At 42.9% G+C, this 20,715-nt stretch overlaps 1 protein-coding gene across 4 annotated transcripts; it reads right to left on the bottom strand.

Annotated features, from left to right (window-relative positions):
- Window positions 1-1,151: 1,151 nt before the first annotated feature.
- ZNF284 (zinc finger protein 284) lies at window positions 1,152-17,827 on the bottom strand. 4 transcript variants are annotated; one of them, XM_009232732.4, is made up of 6 exons: window positions 17,692-17,827; window positions 15,367-15,460; window positions 13,583-13,665; window positions 9,171-9,297; window positions 8,547-8,639; window positions 1,152-5,006 (listed from the first exon to the last, which is right to left on the bottom strand). In XM_009232732.4, the coding sequence occupies exons 3-6, from the start codon at window positions 13,595-13,597 to the stop codon at window positions 3,460-3,462; spliced, it is 1,782 nt and encodes a 593-aa protein (XP_009231007.3). In that variant the 5' UTR covers window positions 13,598-13,665; window positions 15,367-15,460; window positions 17,692-17,827; the 3' UTR covers window positions 1,152-3,459. The 4 variants fall into 4 exon arrangements, with proteins under 4 accessions (XP_009231007.3, XP_009231006.3, XP_054396623.2 ...); XM_009232731.4 differs by lacking the exon at window positions 15,367-15,460 and having other exon boundaries at window positions 17,692-17,806; XM_054540648.2 differs by lacking the exon at window positions 15,367-15,460 and having other exon boundaries at window positions 17,658-17,741.
- Between the last annotated feature and the right edge of the window lie 2,888 nt (window positions 17,828-20,715).

The following is a 20,715-nucleotide window of genomic DNA, read 5'->3' as shown; positions in this document are numbered from 1 at the left end:
AAAATTACAACACACTGATGAAGAAAATCCAACAACATTAAATGAATGGAGAGACATTCCATGTTTGAGGATCGTGGGACTCAATATAGCAAAAATGTTCATTCTCCCCAAATTGATACACAGGGTTAAAATAATTACTATCAAAATTCCAGCAAGATATTTTGTAGATATAAAATTATTCTAAAATTTATATGGAAAGGCAAAGGAACTAGAATATGAGTATGGTTAGGGTTGTATTCACAGTTGAAAATCTTTCATTTAACCAGAGACATTATAGGGGAGACACTCTGTAAAAAGCTGGTCTCAAACTCTTAGATTCAAGTGATCCTTCTGCCTCAGCCTCCCAAAGTGCTGGAATTACAGGTGTGAGCCACCATGCCTGGCCACTTACAAGAGACTTACAAAAGTGAGGCACTAAATTATTAAAGTAAAAATCAATAAATTACCTTGAAAAATGCCCTGTATAAATGTGATTATTATATTTTCAGCTTCAGTTTGATATCACATCACCATCAAAATCAAGGAGCACATAAAAGAAAGCAAGCTTGTTTATTTTTATTTTTATTTTTTGAGATGGAGTCTCACTCTGTCACTCAGGCTGGAGTGCAGTGGCGTGATCTCGGCTCACTGCAACCTCCACCTCCCTGGTTCAAGCAATTCCCTTGCCTCAGCCTCCTGAGTAGCTGGGATTACAGGCACACGCCACCACCACACCCAGCTAATTTTTTTGTATTTTTAATAGAGACAGGGTTTCACCATGTTGGCCAGACTAGTCTCAAACTCCTGACCTCAGGCAATCTGCCAACCTTGGCCTCCCAAAGCGCTGGGATTACAGGCGTGAGCCACCACGCCTGGCCAAAAGCAAGGTTATTATACTCACTTTGGCATTGGAGAGGACCTCTCATAACTAGCAGACAATTTTCTCAGAAAACCTATGTGTAATGAATGTAGACAAGGATTCAGTGACGGCTCACTGAATTTCAGTAGACTTGAAATTCATCACTAACTAGATTTAGGAGACAGCCCCCATATCTTTAATAAAATATATTGGGCTTTAACGATAGCTGAGTTTTTCCCATTCATGAGTTTTCATCCGTAAGCCCATCACGTTGTCAGTGTTGGAAACTTCAGAAGTATGATGCACCTTCAGATGGATTAAAGTCTTCACGTTTATTAAGGAGTCCATGACAATGCTACATCTTTTACAGGTAATGAGTATGGTTAGAGTTGTCTTCACATTTGAAACCCTTTCATTTAACCAGAGACATTACAGGGGAGACACTCTATAAAAGTATGTGCTTTAAATATTCCTACTTATGTTATGTTCATCTTTATGCCAATATTTTTATGCTGTCCAATTCATCAGATTTTCTTTGTTGTTTAGTGATTCCCCCCCCCCCCAAAAATACTAGCCTTCCCAAGTTTGTGGAAACAGTGTACTATTTTGTTGACAGAAACTAAAGAAGATCAATCAGGGGTGGTGGTCCATGCTTGTAGTCCCAGCTTCTCAGGGGGTTGAAGCAAGAGGATCACTTAGGCCCAGGAGTTCGAGGCTATAGGGCACTGTAACTGCATCTGTGAATAAGCAATCCAGCCTGGGCAACACCGAGAGACCCCATCTCAAAAACAAAACAAAATGCTGGGCGCAGTAGCTCAGGCCTGTAATGCCAGCACTTTGGGAGGCTGAGGAGGGAGAATCACTTGAGCCCAGGAGTTTGAGACCAATTTGGGCAACATAGAGAGACCCCATCTCTACAACAAAAATTTAGCCAGGTGTGTTGCTGCATGCCTATAGTCCCAGCTTTTGAGGGGCTGAGGCAGAAGGATTTCTTGAGCCTGGGAAGTCAAGGCTGCAGGGAGCCATGATCATTCCACTGCATGCCAGTCCGGGTGACAGAGCAAGACTGTCTCAAAAGAAAAACAAAAGCCAATTCTTGCCTAATAATGGTCAGAGTTTATAGTGGTACAACCAGTTTGAAATACTTTTCGGAAGTATCTACTAAGATTAACATATTCATACCTTATAACTCTTTGCTGTCACATATATCACATTATTAAGGTTTCTCTACAGAACAGACACTGAATTTGAAGATGTGAGCCCTGACTGAAGCATGTACCACAATCTCCACACTTCCATGGTTCTTCTCCAGTGTAGATCTTCTTATGCATATCAAGATTCAAGTGATCCAGCAATCCCACTACTAGCTGTATATCCAAAGGAAAGGAAATCAGTGTGTTGAACTCCTATCTGCACTCCTATATTTATTATAGTACTATTTGCAATAGCTAACATATGGAACCAATCTAAGTGTTCATCAACAGAAAAAGGTAAAGAAAATGTGGCATACCTACACAAAGGTATACTATTTAACCATAAAAAATAATAAAATTCTGTCATTTATGGCAAGATAAAGATAAGCTTTGGAGAACATGATGTTGAATGATGTAAATTCAGGCCCAGAAAGATAAATACCACATGTTCTCACACATATGTGGAAGCTAAAATGTTGACATCATAGAAGCAGCATAGCATTGGCTGGGCACGGTGGCTCATGCCTGTAATCCCAGCATTTTGGGAGGCCAAGGCAGGTGGACCATTTGAGGTTGGGAGTTCAAGGCTACCCTGGCCAATATGGTGAAACCCCATCTCTACTAAAAATACAAAAATTTTTAGGCATGGTCACTCATGCCTGTAATCCCAGCACTTTGGGAGGCTGAGGTGGGCGGATCACCTGAAGTCAGGAGTTCAAGTCCAGGTTGGCCAATATGGCAAAAACCCATCTCTACTAAAAATACAACAATTAGTTGGGTGTGGTGGCGGGCGCCTGTAGTCCCAGCTACTCGGGAGGCCGAGGCAGGGAGAATTGTTTGAACCCGGGAGGTGGAGGTTGCAGTGAGCCGAGATCAGGCCATTGCACTCCAGACTGGGCGACTGAGCGATACTCCGTCTCAAAAAAAAAAAAAAAAGTACAAAAATTAGCCAGGCGTGGTAGCGCGTGCCTGTAACCCCTGCTACTCAGAAGGTTTAGGCAGGAGGATCGCTTGAACCCAGGAGGTGGAGGCTGCAGTGAGCCAGGATCATGCCACTACACTGAAGCCTGGAAGACTCTGTTCTAAAAAAAAAAAAAGCAGAAGCAGCGTGGCATAGCAATTACTAGAAGGGAAAAGTAGGAGGGAGGGTGGATGATGAAAGATTAGTTAACAGATACGAAAGTACAGTAAGATGAAAGGAACAAGTTCTAGTGTTCCACAGCACTAAAGGTGACTATAATTAATAATAACTTATTTTCAAATAACTAGAACAGCAGTTTTTGAAGGTTCAAAACACAAAAAAATGATAAATGATCAACACAAATAAATGATAAAGGAGGTGATGGATATGCTAATAACACTGATTTGATTATTATACATTGTATACATGTATTGAAATATGCTGTAACCCATAAATATGGACAATAATTATATATCATTTAAAAATAATGATAAAATCATATCTAGATTCAAGCGCCTCTTGTAGCGCTTCCCACAGTCGTCACATTTGGATGTTTTTTCTCCACTGTGGTCTCTTTGTTGATCTCGAAGGCATGAACTGTGCTCACTGCTCTTCCCACAATCCTCACATTGGAATAGTTTTTCTCTGCTATGGAGTCTTTGATGGGTTAGATGAGTTGAGGCCCATCTGAATCCCTTTCCACACTCCTCACATTTGTAAGGCTTTTCTCCAGTGTGAATTCTTTGATGGAAACGAAGTTTTGAATTCTCAGTAAACCTCTTCCCACACTCTTCACATTTGAATGGTTTTTCTCCAGTATGGAGTCTCTTATGTCTCAAAATACCTGAGGCCCACCTGAAGCTCTTTCCACATTCCTTACAATTATAAGGTCTCTCTCCTGTGTGGACCCTCTGGTGCAAGTCAAGATTAAACTTACTAATGTAGCCCTTCCCACACTTCTGACATTTATACAGTTCTTCTTCTCTGTAGGCTCTCTGATGTGAATGGCCCTGTGAATTCATGTAAAATCTCTTCCCACATCCGTCGCACTTGAATGTTGTTTCTCCATTGTGGACCCGCTGATGTCGTGAAAGACATGAGGACCACCTGAAGCCCTTCCCACATACATTACAATTATATGGTTTGTCTCCTGTATGGTCCATCTGATGCTTACAAAGATCTTGCTTACAAGTGAAGCTCCTTCCACATTCTTCACATTTGTATAGTTTCTCTCCTGTGTGGTCCATGCAATGACTATTAAGTGCTGATCTCTGACCGAAGCTATTACTACAGGTATCACATCTAAATGATTTCTCTCGCATGTGGACCATGGAATGCCTATTAAGATTTGATCTACTATGGAAGCTCTTACTACATATATAACATTTGAATGGCTTCTCCCCAGTATGGATTCTTTGATGTTCCCGAAGCTGGGAATTGTGAATGAAAGCCTTCCCACATTCCTCACAAATATGAGGTTTTTCTCCTGTGTGTAATTTGCAATGAACATACATTCCTGATCTACGGCTGAAACTTTTCCCACACTGCTCACATTTGAATGGTTTCTCTCCGGTGTGGATTCTCTGATGAGTTTGCAGTTGTGAGTTCTGACTAAATTCCTTACTACACACATCACACTTATAGCGTTTCTCTCCCATGTGAACTTTCTGATGAATACAAAGAGCTGAGCTATAACAGAATCTCTTCCTGTACTCATTACATGTATGGGATATCTTTCCTGAGTGTAATTGTTGATGAAGATCAAGGATGGAGACATCACTGAAGAATTTTTTACACTTCCCATCCTCAGAAGGTGTCTCTCCTATGTGAATTATAGATAGTCCTGCGTCAACCTGGGAGGGGACATCACCTTGTGTGGAGAACTGAGAGCTACTGATGGAGTCTTGAGGTCTAGTTAACTCACTTGCGGTTTGTTCCCAGATTTGCTGGCAAGACCACTCTTCATGTGGTCCTGTTTCTGGAACAGACTCCAACTCAGTTTGGATCTTGCCTCCTATAAAGACACAGAATTAAGAGATGTGGGTAAGTGAAGCCTTTGTTCAGTGTTTTCAGGATTTCACTTAGGACGTGGCCTGAAACTTTACTGAATACAAGGAAGGTACAGTTTGTGTTCTCCAAGTGCACCACAGTCTCTTGTTGTCACGAAACCAATTTTGAACCACATAATGTCTCATACGTGGTAGAAACGAAAGACTTAATTTAAAATATCAATACAGTTAACGTGTTACTATTTCTACCAATTTCCTAGTTAGTCTAAATTATGTAACTACTAAATTATATATATGATGAATCAGAAGGAACTTTAAGGGTAGGAAGACTTCAAGATGGCTGACTAAAGACATCCAGAGCTTGCCTCCTCCACAAAGAGCCAAAATAATGAGTAGTGCTCACTTCAGCAGCACATATGGTAAAACTGGAATGATCAGCCCCTGCGCAAGGCCAATATGCAAATTTGTGAAGTATTTTCTTAATAAAAAATTTAAAAAAGCAAATAGATAATCATACATCAAATAGCATCTAAGAGGGATCACTGGAATTCAGCAGAGAAGTGACAGGAAACACCCGAAGCACAAAAGGAGAGCGAAGGGAGGTAGCCCTTCTGGCCGTGATCACCTGAAAGCCGGGAAAGGCTCCCAGTGCTGGGAAAGGGTAAGTGAGAGAGCCCTAGTGGTTTACATTTCCGCTGTGGACTCCAGCAATCAGCCATGAGAGAGGCCCTCGACCCCTGCGGGCCCTGAGACTAGCATAGGGGGCTACCTGGAGTCCATTCAATGGCACTCAGAGAGGGTGCTCATGATGGGACCCACACAATCCCCAAGACTCAAGCAGCTATGGCACAGCGCTATTTTGAGAGCCGCACCCCCACCAGACTGCATTTTGCCCTGGGGCCCAACAGCCTTTGCATCTCCAAATCCCTGAAGCCCCATCGACATGCCCCCACATCCACCCGGAGGGTTACAGTAATGCCTGTTAGACCCAGCAGTATGGCAGAGTCCCCAGCAATCTAGGCCACATAGTGTCCCATACTCTGGGGAATGGGCCATGCAGCACACCAGGGAGGCTGCCCCCAGTACAGTACAAAGGGACCCAAAGTGTGTGCACTCACCAGAGCTTGAAAGCTGCCTCTCTGGGGCTGCTGCCTCTAACGGCAATGCTACCTCACCCCCAGCAGCAGGGCCACTGTACACTTACATATGTTCTCATTCTGAGGAAAGGTTCTCCGCACACTCTGCCACTGCCACCCAAGCACACCTCCTAAAGGCATGGGGAGTCCCTTGCACTGCCCACCACAACCTGTGCCTGTGCACAGGACAAGCCTACTTCACTTGGTACTGCCCATCTCAGTGCCAGAGCATGACACAGAGGGACCTGGGGACTGCTCTACCCTGTCTTGCCTCAGGCACATGTGTGCACAAACAGGAGACCTGACAAAGACCCAGCTTGTGTGCTGCCAGTGCTGGAGCATGCCATCTGGGGACCTAGGGATCATGCCGCCTCTTCCACCACAGCCTATATCTGCCTGCACCACTGAAAGGCCAGAGGACAGGCTCACCTGGCCTGGCGTCATTCCTCCACTACCTAAGCATACCACTTGGGGCTGTTGAGATCACCCTGCCATGTTGGTTGCCCCAGGCATGAGCATGTACCATGCAGGGAGCTTTACAACAGACCTAGAACCCTACCGCAGGTGCCCAAGCATGCTGTCTGGAGACCTAAGGATTTCCCTGCCCTGATAACCACCACTGGCATCTGTGTACTCCTCCTAGTGATCTGAGGACAGGTCCTACAAGCCTGCTGTCACCATCACCGCTGACACTCACCTGCACACACCATGTGGGGGCCTCAGGACTGGCCCACCCACCCCATCATCACTACCTCTAACACCAGTACACATAGCCTTGAAATCTGAGGGTTATCCTGCCACCACTATTGGGTACTGTGCTCAGTACCTGGGTGACAGAATCATTTGCAAAGCAAACCTCAGCATCACACAATATACCCAGGTAACAAGCCTGCACATGTACCTCCTGAATCTTAAAATAAAAATTGAACAGCTAAAAGTCCTCCTCTTAAGACATTCTATTCCAGTGGGTAGAGATGACAGCTAAATAGAAATATATAAGACACAGTATAAGACAACACCAGAAGGGTAAAAATAGGATGGTATTCCATTCTATTTATATAGAGAATTTATTTTTTTTTGAGACAGAGTCTCACTCTGTCACCCACGCTAGAGTGTAGTGGCACAATCTCAGCTTACTACAACCTTTGCCTCCTGGGTTCAAGTGATTCTCGTGCCTCAGCCACCCGAGTAGCTGGGATTACAGGACTGTGCTACCATACCCAGCTAATTTTTGTATTTTTAGTAGAGTCAGGGTTTCGCCATGCTGACCAGGCTGGTCTCAAACTCCTGGCCTCATGCTATCTGCCTGCCTCAGCCTCCCAAAGTGCTGGGATTACAGGCGTGAGCCACCACGCCCGGCTGGTATTTTAAATAGAGTGGTCAAAGAAGGCCTTTCTCATGATATTAAAACTGAACAGAGACCAGAATAAAGGAAGGGTCAGAAGGTCCTGAGGTGAAAGAGTATTCCAATCAGAAAGAAGAGCATGTATAAACTCTAAGACAGAAGCTTCTGTAGTAGACAGAACAATGGTCCTTGAAAGATGTCCACATCCAATTCCCAGGACCTATGAACCTGTTATGTTATACAGCAAGAGATATTAAGGCTACAGATGCAATTAAGGTCACTAGTCAGCTAAAGAGAGAGTCGGAAGGTCATTCTAGATTATGCAGGAGTGACCAATCCAATCGCAAGGGACCCGAAAGGTGGAAAACAGAGGCTTAAGAAGGGTGGCGGCATGACTATGGAAGAATGGTTACAGATGCAATGTAGCTGCTTTTGAAGATGGAGGAAGGGAAACAATAGCCAAGGAGTGTGGACAGTGCCTAGGGATTGGTAAACTAAAGTGAAGCCTTCTCCCCAAGAACATCTAGACAGGAACAAAGCCCTAGGGACACCCTGATTTTTGTCCAGTGAGATGTGTCAGACTTCAGGTCTGAAGAACAGAAAGATAATTGTTTGTTGTTTAATCTGCTAAGTGTGTGGTCACTGAGTACCAGCAACAGGCAATACAGTGTCCCTGGCAGGATGGAGAAACAGCAGGGAGTACAACATGGCTGGAAAATGGAGATGTAGTCAGAGAGGCAGCGGGGGATGAAGAGCAGATCAAGGGTCTCTAAAAGGCACTTAAAGCAGTTGTAACATTAATACAAATAAGAAGCCATAAAGGCTTTTAAGCTGAGGAATGGCAATCTGACTTATATTTCCTAAGGATCACTTTGGCTGCTATGAGAAAAACAGATGGCAGGGTGGGAAGAGGGATTGCGGGAGCAGGACAACCAGTAGGAAGGAGGTAAGAATCCAGGAAACAGGTTTGGCCATTTACACCAGGGCAATGGAGTTGGGCAATGGACAGAAGTAAAACAGATGGAAGGGTCATGTACAAGGATGCATGGTTGCTTGGTTCTTACCTGAATTCCCTTCTCTTTGGGTTGCTGTCTCCATCATCCAAAACTTTTCTTCTCTTCGGAAGTGAAAAGTATCTCGGTGGGAAGGTTGATGCCCTGTGAACAAAGTCACATGCTTAATCCCAATACATCTTAGGTAAAATTTACTAAAAATTTAGGTTCTCACTGCACACTCGAACTTGAATGCTGATATGGTTTGCGGTGTCCCCACCCAAATCTCATCTTGAATTGTAGTTCCCATAATCCCCACATGTCATAAGAGGGACCTGGTGGGAGGTAATTAAATCATGGGGGCAGTTTCCTCCATGCTGTTCTCGTGACAGTGGATGAGTTCTCACGAGATCTGATGGTTTTATAAGAGGCCTTTCCCCCTTTGCTTGGCACTTCTTCCTGCTGCACTGTGAAAAAGGTGCCTTTCTTCCCCTTGACTTTCCACCGTGACTGTAAGTTTCCTGAGGCCCTCCCAGCCATGCGGAACTGTGAGTCAATGAAACGTCTTTTCTTTATAAATCACCCAGTCTTGGGTATTTCTTCATAGCAGCGTAAGAACAAACTAATACAAACACCCTAGGATACAAAGCCATTCCTAGGGCCTGATGTTCCATTACAGAGGGTGCCCATGCTCACCCACTGAGAGCAGGTTCCTGAAGTTCTCCAGCATCACATCTCGGTACAGCTTCCTCTGGGCAAGGTCCAGCAGCCCCAGCTCCTCCTCGGTGAAGACCACAGCCACATCCTTGAAGGTTACTGCCTCCTACAACATCAAACATATGTAATCCCAATCTCATGACCAGTGATTCCTGGGAGAAGGGTGGCAGTGAGCAGGTGAAGGGGATGAGTGAGAAGTTGCTGTGGATCTTGAGAGATGTAGGTCAACTTACAGATTTCCATTCATTCTGTCTGTAGCCTGGCAATGACACACACTGATTTTCTGGAGCTCCACCAGAAGTGCAATGATTAAAAAGTCCTATAGGTTTACTTTGTGCACTTATTGAGTCTCCTTGTAAGTAACCCTCTAGGACTCTAAATGCAGCATCCTGGGCTATGCATATATAGGTTTCAATGAATCATGCCAGTTGCCCCAGCAACATTTAGCAATTCAGTCCCAACCTTGTTTGATAATGCCCATTGTTCTCTCTCGTACTTGAACCCTGGATATAATCATTTTTCTTTTTTTTTTTTAATTTTTATTTTTTGAGACGGAGTCTTGCTCTGTCACCCAGGCTGGAGTGCAGTGGCGCTATCTCGGCTCACTGCAACCTCTGCCTCCTGGGTGCAAACAATTCTCCTGCCTCAGCCTCCCGAATAGCTGGGATTACAGGCACCCACCACCATGCCTGGCTAATTTTTGTATTTTTAGTAGAGACGGGGTTTCACCATGTTGGCCAGGCTGGTCACGAACTCCTGACCTTAGGCGATCTGCCTGCCTCGGCCTCCCAAAGTGCTGGGATTACAGGCGTGAGCCACTGCACCCGGCCGACGTTTTTTAATATCTGCCAAACTAACAAGTTTACGGTGACCTATGTGGGACAGCTATGGAGTGGCTTCTCTGTATTCAAGACACAAACTACATATATTAATTGCAGCATTGAATGTCATGATCTGGAGCCAGTGTGCCTATGATCACACTGAGCGTGTGTGATCATTCACAAGGCTCAATCCCAAGGCTCTGTGCCTTTGCCTTCCCAGCCACATAACCTTGGATAAGTTTGCCTACATGCATTCGTTTCCTTTCTATATAAAGACTGTCACATCAGTTTTCTCCAGGAATAAACAAGAGAATATAAATGGGGAAAGTCTCTAGCACAGACTAGGTATTTAATTAACATTAATTTTATTACCTTTTTTTCTTTTTTTCTGAGACGGAGTTTCGCTCTTGTTGCCCAAGCTGGAGTGCAATGGTGCAAACTCAGCTCATGGCAACCTCTGCCTCCCCAGTTCAAGCAATTCTCCTGCCTCAGCCTCCTGAGTGGCTGGGATTACAGGCATGCGCCACTATGCCCAGATAGTTTTGTATTTTTAGTAGAGACAGGGTTTCTCCATGTTGGTCAGGCTGGTCTCAAACTCCTGATCTCAGGTGATCTGCCCGTCTTGGTCCCCCAAAGTGCAGGGAATATAGGCGTGAGCCACCGCACCCAGCTGGTAATGTCCTTTATTTGTATTTCTTTGGATTTTTTCTTATAACTTTCATTATAGTTATCTATTTCATTTCATGTCGGCATAGTATTACAGGGAACTGATGATCTATCTTTATTCTAAATAATGAATATTTAATTTTATGTAGTTTTCATTATTACCAATCCCGCAAAGAAAATCGTGTTATGTGGACCTTACTCTCCCGTCTGATTATTGAAAATAATTTTGGCCAGGTGTGGTAGCTCACGCCTGTAATCCCAGCACTTTCGGAGGCTGAGACAAGCAAATCATTTGAGCTCTGGAGTTCGAGACCAGCCTTGGCAACATAGCAAAACTCTGTCTCTACAAAATATACAAAAATTAGCCGGGCATGGTGGCACGTGACTATAATCCCAGACACTTGGAAGGCTGAGACAGAAGAATCATTTGAACCCAGGAGGCGGAGGTTGCAGTGAGCCAAGATTGCACCACTGCACTCCAGCTTGGGCAACAGAGCAAGACTCTGTTTCAAAAAAGAAATAAAATAATAAATTAATTAATTTAATTAAATAAAATAATTTCAAACCAGGTGCAGTGATTCACACCTGTAATCCCAGTGCTTTAAGAGGCTAAGGTGGGGGGATTGCTTGAATTCAAGAGTTCAAGACCAGCCTAGGCAACACACCAAGACACCATCTTTATAAATTTTTAAACTAGCCGGGCATCGTGGTATGCGCCTGTAGTCCTAGCTGCTTGGGAGGCTGGGACAGGAAGATCTGGACCCCAGGGGTTCAAGGCTGCAGTGGGCTACACTTACATCACTGTACTCTATCCTGGGCAACAGAGCAAAACTCTGTCTCTAAAGAATAAGAATAAACGAAAATAAAATAATTTCAAATGAAAATGAAAGTGTCAAAAAATAAGAATGTTTAAAATTGTGATCATATATGTCAGATCTCAATTTTTTATCAAACTCCAAAATCTTTCAAGGGGATACATTACCCTGGTTTTTCTTAAAATAGCCAAATGCAGATTATCAAATTTCCTGTGATTTTGATAATCTCATTAGAGAGAATTCACCTTATTAATCCCCTGTATTTGATTATAAATAATACTCTCACCTTTTCAAATATGTATTGGCCACTTCTATTTCTTCTCTAAAATTTACCAATTAATGTACTAATGTCCTTTATTCATATTCCTTTGAATTTTTTTCTCCATTCTGTACATAAGATTCTTATTTTGGATTGTGTCTTTTTCAGGTATCAAAGTGGTAAATATTTTCACCTTAGGCTGTTATATTTCCTGGTAACACTCTACAAGCCATCTTTGCCATTAGGAATTTAAAGATTTTCTATAGTGAGTATAGCAATCACTGTCCTTTGGTGCCTGGTGTACTAGGTGCACCTGAGGAGGTGGCACAGCAGGAAGAGAAGAGGTCCCCTGAGGAGGGGTCAGGGAGGAGCTATGTCACCAGTGGTTGTCATCACTCAGGAGGGCACTCCAAACACCCATACCAGAAGGCACAGGTCCTTCAATGGAGAATCCTCTTTCTTCTTCTCTCTCTTTTTCAATTTAGCAAAATAGCTAACATGCCGACCCTGGGTTTCCTCTCTGAACCTCAGCAGGTTTCTCATATTTCACATATTTAAGAGGAAGATGATGCTGAGAATTGCATCATTCAGCTGTTCTGAGGAACAAACAAAGGAATAGAACACAGTGACTAGAGAATCTTCTGATATCATGGACATTTGAAACTAAAGCTACCAAAACTAAAAAACTAAAAAAAAAAAAAAAAAAAAAAAAAAACTGATTACATTCAGGGTTCAAGTATGAGAACCCTGGGCATTATCAAACAAAGTTGAGACTGAATTGCTAAATGTTGCTGGAGCAACTGGCAAGATTCACTGAAACCTATATATGTGCAGCCCAGGATGCTGCATTTTGGTCAAACTCCTTAATACATAAAGGAATAAGAAAAGACTAGTAAATAAAATACACACAATGCATGACTTAAGCATGGGGAAAACAAAAGCTAGCTCTTCCTATGTGAAAATCTCCAGAAATCCTTGTGTGAAGCCACAGTTACAGCCTGCTGTGCCGTGCCACATGTGGATATTTTATCTACAAAACAACCAACGTGGCACATGTCAAAAGTACTCTTTCAAAACTGAGCTCCTAGTGCCTGTGAGTATAAAGTAGTTAAAAAGAAACATCGGCAGGTGTGGTGGCGCACACCTGTAATCCCAGCACTTTGGGAGGCCAAGGTGGGCAGATCACTTGAGGCCGGGAGTTCGAGACCAGCCTGGCCAACACGATGAAACCCCGTCTTTACTAAAAATACAAATATTAGCCAAGTGCGATGGTGTGCGCCTGTAATCCTAGCTACTCGAGAGGCTGAGGCAGGAGAATCGCTTGAACCCAGGAGGCGGAGGTTGCAGTGAGCCAAGATTGCGCCACCATACTCCAGTATGGGCGACAAAGCAAGACTCTGTCTCGAGGAAAAAAAAAAAAAAGGAGCATCAATTCAATGGCAACATGATGCAACCATAAATAATGAACATTACATAATATTAAACAAAAAGAACACAATTTAGATAAGTATCAATACAAATACAGTTATAAATATACATGAGGACTAGCATGAGAAAATAAAAATGCCTAATTAGTGAGAAAAGATGTAGTGAAATGGGAGAATTGTTCCTTCTCACTAAATTTCTACTCGTAACATAAATAATGGTAAAAGTAAACAAAATCAAATCCAAACGCAAATTCAACACAAAAGAAACAAGGAAGCACCTGGCACACAACAGGTGCACAAATAACTGTTGTTCTCCTTGAGTCTTCCCAAGACTGAGAAAAACACGTGACAATCTTAAGTAGAAAACAGAATTTGAACAGCAAAACAGACCAGACTTACTCACTTTGAACATGGTCATTTTTCCTCCTCCTTTGGGGAATTTGCAGAGTTCTCAGTTATGCAGTTCAAGGGAAGACAGAATTGTGCCTGGAACGTGCCATGGAAGGCAAATAAAAAGAGACATGAAGGGGTGGTCAGGGATGCCACCCAACAATACGAACATGTGTTGTGAATTAGCACTTGAATGTTCACAGCAGCATTATTCATAATAACCCAAAATTGCACACAACCAAAATGCCTTCCTATGGGTAAATGGACAAATTGTCGCCCATCCATACAATGAAATCTTCCTTGGAAATGTAAAGAAATGAAATATTGACTCATGCTACAACATGCATGAACCCTGGAAACATTATGTTAAATGAAAGAAACCAGTCACAAAAACCCATGGACTGTATGATCGCATTTATAGGAAATGTTCAGAATAGGCAAATATATACTAGAGAAAGTAGATTAGTGGTTGCTTCACATTTGAGGTGAGAATGAGGCTTAACTATAAATGGGCACAGCGAGTCCAACTGGGAGATGAAAATGATCTAAACTGAATCATCATGATCATGGTTATTCCACTTCACAAAATTCCTAAAAATCATTGAGTTCCATGCCTGAAATGGGTGAAAGCTATATGTCAAATACATCTTGATAGAATTGGAAAAAATAATTGTTAATCTACATGTCATTGAAATCAGTAAGACTGAATTCTGAGTCCATATCAATAGTTTATAGCTGAATGAAGGAATGAATAAATGGGGGAGAAATGGCAACTCTTCTTTACAGTAGAATGTCCACTAAGCATGTATCTCCCCATAAGGAACTTTATTATTTTCAAAATTTAAAAAAAGTAACTTCACAGTGGACAAATCTGAAAGACTTCGTCTTGGCCAAGTGAACAAAGTTGAGATCACCAGTGAAGGAACAAACCAACATTATTTGGAGACTGTTATGTTGCAATGAAAAGGACACTTCACCACTACTATGGTATCCCTGCCAATCATGCATAATCTAAACCTAAACATGAAATTTACCAGACAAACCCCAAATGAATGTCTTTCTGCAAAACAACTTGCCTATACTCTTCAAAAAACCATGCATATAAAAGACAAAGGCTGTGGAATCCTTCTAGATTAAACAAAAGTATAGAAATGTGACAATAAAGACAATGCATAAAATTGGACTTTGAATGGGGTTACAGGTAAAAAGTGGGGCAAGGGATAGTTATAAGGACCAAAATAAGAAACTGAATAAATTTAAATATGGAAGCTGCAGATTAGATAACAATGTTATGTAATATGGTATCCAACACTATCTAATAAATAACACTACAACTACTATTAGTAGCTTTTTAACAGATGTGATATGTAATAGATAACAATATTATTTAATATAATATTTAATTATTTTTTTGAGACAGAGTCTCACTCTGTCATCCAGATCAGAGTGCAGGGGCGCCATCTCAGCTCACTGCAGCCTCTGCCTCTCAGGTTCAAAGGATTCTTATGTGTCAGCCTCCCTAATAGCTGGGATTACAGGCGCACGTCCCCTCAAATTTTAAAAAAGTAACTTCACAGTGGGCAAATCAGCTAATTTTTGTATTTTTAGTAGAGATGGGGTTTCTCCACGTTGGCCAGGCTGGTCTTGAACTCCTGGCCTCAAGTGATCCACCTGCCTCGGCCTCCCAAAGTGCTACAATTACAGACATGAGCCACCATGCCTAGCCAGTATAATATCTAATAGTATCTAGCATGTTATGTGAAACCCTATAACCAGCCCTTCCTAAACACCTCTTACCAAGACACCCCACAATTATCTTGAAATGTAGGCTTCTTTGCTGCAGAAAGCTACAAGCAACTGTCTGTGGCTACAGGTATGTTCCTGGTGGTATCTGGGTGATCAGCAACAACAAAGCAAACAGGAAAAATGTAAACATTTGGCAAATTTAGATAAAGAGTATATGAGAATTTCTAACACCATTTTTGCAATTTTTCTATAGGTTTCAAATGATATGAAAATAAAATGTTAAAAACTTTTTTTTTTTTTTTTTTTGAGACTGGGAGGCAGAGGATGCAGTTTCGCTCTTGTTGCCCAGGCTGGAGTATAATGGTGCAATCTTGGCTCACCACAACCTCCGCCTCCCGGGTTCAAGCGATTCTCCTGCCCCAGCCTCTCGAGTAGCTGGGATTACAGGCATGCGCCACCATGCCTGGCTAATTTTTGTATTTTTAGTAGAGATGGGGTTTCTCCATGATGGTCAGGCTGGTTTCAAACTCCCAACCTCAGGTGATCCGCCCAACTCGGCCTCCCAAAGTGCTGGGATTACAGGCGTGAGCCACTGCGCCCGGCCAATATCAGGAAACATTTACCAAAAAAAATGAGATAACAATGAGATAAATTAGGATGAGCATGATATAACATATAAATTCACTAGTTATTTCCCTCTTGGCAGTGTTTCCAAATATCCATAGTTAAACACATAAGGGAAAACACATTTTTTTAATTATAAAATTTTGTTTAAATGTTTATAAATAAATATGCAAATATACCAAAGAAAGACCAAAAAGAAATTCACCGGGTGCGGTGGCTCACGCCTGTAATCCCAGCACTTTGGGAGGCCGAGGCTGGTGGATCAGGAGGTCAGGAGATCAAGACCATCCTGGCTAACACGGTGGAACCCCATCTCTACTAAAACTACAAAAAAATTAGCCAGGCGTGGTGGTGGGCGCCTGTAGTCCCAGCTACTCAGGAGGCTGAGGCAGGAGAATGGCGTGAACCCGGGAGGCGGAGCTAGCAGTGAGCCGAGATCGTGCCACTGCACTCCAGCCTGGGCAACACAGCAAGACTCTGTCTCAAAAAAAAAAAAAAAATGCACTCGAAGTTTAACAGTTACTATCTTTACATGCTGGATTCATGGGTAATTATAAACTTGTACTACTCGTATTTCTCCAATTTCTGAACGCTCCACAATGATACCGTTGCATAACAAGTGAAATATTTGTAATAAATGAAATAGTTCTAATGAATGAAATAGTTGACAAACTCCCAGAACAGTCCAAGCCCATGAGCCTTGCTCTCAAGGTCCCTTCAATCACGTCCTAGCTTGCTTTCCCCACCAGATTCCAGCTAGTTCCTCTGCCTCAATGAGAATATATCCAAAAGTTTATCAATTAAGGCTCTGACCTGTGATGCCCAGGTTTCAACAGCAGCTCCACCTCTTACTACTTAGGTGACTATTCTCAGATAACTCCTGCTCCTTTGTATCTCACTCATCTTTAAACCGGCAAAAAGTAGTACCTCTCCACAGAGCCACGGTGTGGCGAAAATGTGATTATTTGTATAAAGCCCTTGGGATAAAGTTACCAATTGAGGCTTAATTATTATCAACACCCATGCCTGAGGACACATCCTACACTCTCGGTTGGGGTGAGCATCTCTGTAAAAGAAAAAAAGCCAAGGACCACTCTCAGAGCTTTGCCCTCAGTAGCCAAGAAGTCCCTCCCTGCGGCTCTTTTTGAGAATCAGGCTGGGGAAGGAGAAAGCTGTGAAACACCCTGACCGCGTTGCCATCCCGCATGAAAGTTAAATGTTCCTCTCCCTTCGTGGAAGTGGACACAACCCTCGCCTTCCTAAAAAGAGGTCAGAAGCGTCCGGGATCACCCAGCGTCCTGCAGGAATCAGAGACACGGGCGGGGGTCCCTGTAGCTGGAGCTCTGACCCCATCCGGGGACCTGACAGGCTTCGTGGGAAATTAACACTAAGAAGAGACCACCAGTCACTAAGGGAGGGACTGCTTTAAGGCTTTCATTTCTGTTACCTCTTCCAGTTCCCAAAACGATTTCATTAGGATGGTCCTGAAGTCCCCATTTTAAAGAACACCAGTGGGAGGTACAGGGAGATTAATAACATCCCAACCCTAAACTGTGAGAAAGTAGCCTCACAGGTGGGATGGAGGGAGGCGGACGGAGCGAGCTGAGAGCCCCTAAAAACCCTCAAACCAGGCGAGACGCGTCCCGACCAAGTCCCAACCCCCAGCCTCATCCCCGGGGACGCGAGGACAGCCCCGAGACCAAGAAGGCTCCGCTGACAAGAACGAAAAGAGCGGCCGTTGTCCCTCCAAACCTCCGTTTTCCAACGAGATTCCTTCTCCCCTTAGTCAACTTCCAGGTGGTTGCGAGCCAGCATCGTAAGGGGACACGTTTAGAAGGATCGACAAGACACAGGACTGACACCGAACTACCACCGAATGCACTGCAGCAACCTCACCCCCCGGGAGCGGAAGTGCCCCTACCGGGCGCAGCGTGTGAACTACATTTCCCAGAATTCCCCGGATACGCCGTCCTGCGCCTACTTGCTCGTCATTCAACAGATCTCCTGTGCTACACTTCCTTGACTGCCAAAGGAGACGTTCTGTAGTATCACCCTCCAGCGGGAAGCGTGGGACTCCGCGGTGCTCTTTGACTACACTTCCCGCAGTGCCCACGAGGAATGAATCCCACAGACCCGAGCGCCTGGTGAGCAATATGGACTGTGGCCCTGAGAGTGGTCCTTCCCTCTCCCTGCGTCCTCGAGAGAAAATACTGAAAAGACAGGAATTCCTGAAGTCTACACGCCTCCCATGATGACAGGAGTGTTACTGAAAGAGAACAAAGCAAGGAGATACAATCTTCAAGGAGTTAGCGGGGAGTGACTGTGGAGCGGTCAAGAGATGGCTGAAAGGCTAATATACGAGACGCTAACAGTATGAGGCTAAATCCAAGAGCTTAAATAAGGGGCCAGGAAAAATGGTTTGGGAGAGGCATTGAGTGGTGCACCAGCCCCTGTTCCAGACACTGTTGTACCACTGGTTTGGCAAGAAAAACAACCACAGTTTAAGTGTTTAAGAGGGCTGTAAGAGTTAAAGAGAAAAAAAACAAAACACGAAAAGCGGCTCAACAGTCAAAGACAGGTTCGTTTTGGAGAATAAATCTGAGAGGGGCTTCTGGCCGATTGCGGTCAGGAGCGCTCTCTCTTACAGACTAAGAGTATGTATTGGTTTTAAAAGGGTGAGAGAGCTTATCACAGGCTTAGAATGTTTCTGTGTTGGGGAGAAGTCTGTTGTGGGGTTGGAATATCTCTGGTTGGAGGGGAGGTTATCTTGGGACTGACATCTCTCCAACGGAGGGGAGGTTATCTCGGGGCTGGCATGTCTCTGGTCAGGGAGGGGTTTATCTTATGGTTGGAATGTTTCTGGTTGGAGATGTCATTTGTGGTTTATGGTCATGCTGACCTTAGCCATTAGGCTGATGCCCTTTGGATTTAGGCAGTTTTTGATCAACACGAACTTTAAAATGGCAGTGCTTGTCCAAGATGGCGATGCTGCTGCCCTGTCAAGGGCCAATATGGAGGGCCAGTTGCCCTCCTGGAAAAGCTATCTTCCCACTTTTAAAGTTTTCATATTAATATTCTTTAGACGTGGAAATGCCACATTTCAGAGAAATTAAACTGCTTAGTATTGTGAAAGGAAAATATCTTGGGCCCCCAAAATCACTAAGGAAACCTCAAGCTGGAAATCACTTACGGCAAACCTGCCTCCCATTCTATTCAAAGCCACTCCTCTATCTGTCCTTGCTATCACAAGAACAGCATGGGAAAGACCCACCCCATGATTCCATTACCTCCTACTAGGTCCCTTTCATGATATGTGGGAATTATGGGAACTATAATTCAAGATGAGATTTGGGTGGAGACACAGCCAAACCATATCAATATGTGTAGATTTCTTATTTTCCATTATTACTTAAAGCACATTTCTAACTCTGCTATGGTCATGTAACAACATATCCTAGAAATCACTTCATGTACAGTACATTCTTTTTAGCACCGCGTAAAGTAGAAAATCCAGAAATAAATTTCTACACCTACAGTGAACTCATTTTCAACAAAGGTGCTAAGTATATGCATTGCGAAAAGGACAGTCTCTTCAATAAATGGTGCTAGAAAAACATGATATCCACATATAGAAGAATGAAACTTCACCCCTATTGTTCACCATATACAAAAATAAAATCGAAATGGATTAAAGACTTAAATCTAAAACCTCGAACTATGAAACTACTACAAGAAAACAATGGGGAAATACTCCAGGACATTGGTCTGGGCAAAGATTTCTTGAGTAATACCCCAAAAGCATAGACAACCAAAGCAAAAATGGACAAATGGGATCACGTCAAGTTAAAAAGCTTCTGCACAGCAAAGGAAGCAATCAACAATGTGAAGAGCCAACCCACACAATAGGAGAAAATATTTGCAAATTATCCATCTGACAAGGGATTAATAACCAGAATATAAGGAGCTCAAACCCAATAGGAAAAAAATTAATAATTCAATTTAAAAATGAGCAAAATATCTGAATAGACATTTCTCGAAAGAGGGCATACAAATGGCAAACAGGTATATGAAAAGGTGCTCTACATCATAGATCATCAGATAAATGCAAATCAAAACTACCATGAGATATCTCATTCACTCCAGTTAAAATAGCTTTTATTCAAAAGACAGGCAATATCAAATGTTGGTGAGGATGTGGAAGGAGTGAGGGAGGGAATCCTCGCACATTGTTGGTGGGAATGTAAATTAGTACAACCACTGCGGAGAACAGTGTGGAGGTTCCTCAGAAAATTAAAACCACATCAAAGTGATATCTGCACCCTCCCCTGCAATGTTTATTGCAGCACTATTCACAATAACCAAAATTTGGAAGCAACCTAAGTGTCCATCAACAGATGAATGGATACAGGAAATAGACATATACACAATGGAGTACTATTCAGCCACAAAAAGAATGAGATTTTGTTATTTGCAAAAATATGATGGAACTGGAGGACATTACGTTCAGTGAAATAAGTCAGGCACAGAAAGACAAACTTCACATGTTCTCACTTATTTGTAGGAGCTAAAAATTAAAACAATTGAATGCATGGAGATAGAGAGCAGAATGTTGGTTACCAGAGGGAAGGAAAGGTAGGGTTGGTGGTGAGGGAAGTGGGGATGGTTAGTGGGTACAAAAATATACTTAGATAGAATGAATAAGATCTAGTATTTGATAGCACAACAGAGTTACAGTCAACAATAATTTATTGTACATTTGAAATAACTAAAATGAGT

Source organism: Pongo abelii, chromosome 20 (genome assembly GCF_028885655.2).
Source record: "Pongo abelii isolate AG06213 chromosome 20, NHGRI_mPonAbe1-v2.0_pri, whole genome shotgun sequence".
Taxonomy (NCBI): Eukaryota; Metazoa; Chordata; class Mammalia; order Primates; family Hominidae; genus Pongo; species Pongo abelii.
Note: the sequence above shows the minus strand (reverse complement) of the source record. Positions and strands in the feature narration are given on the sequence as shown.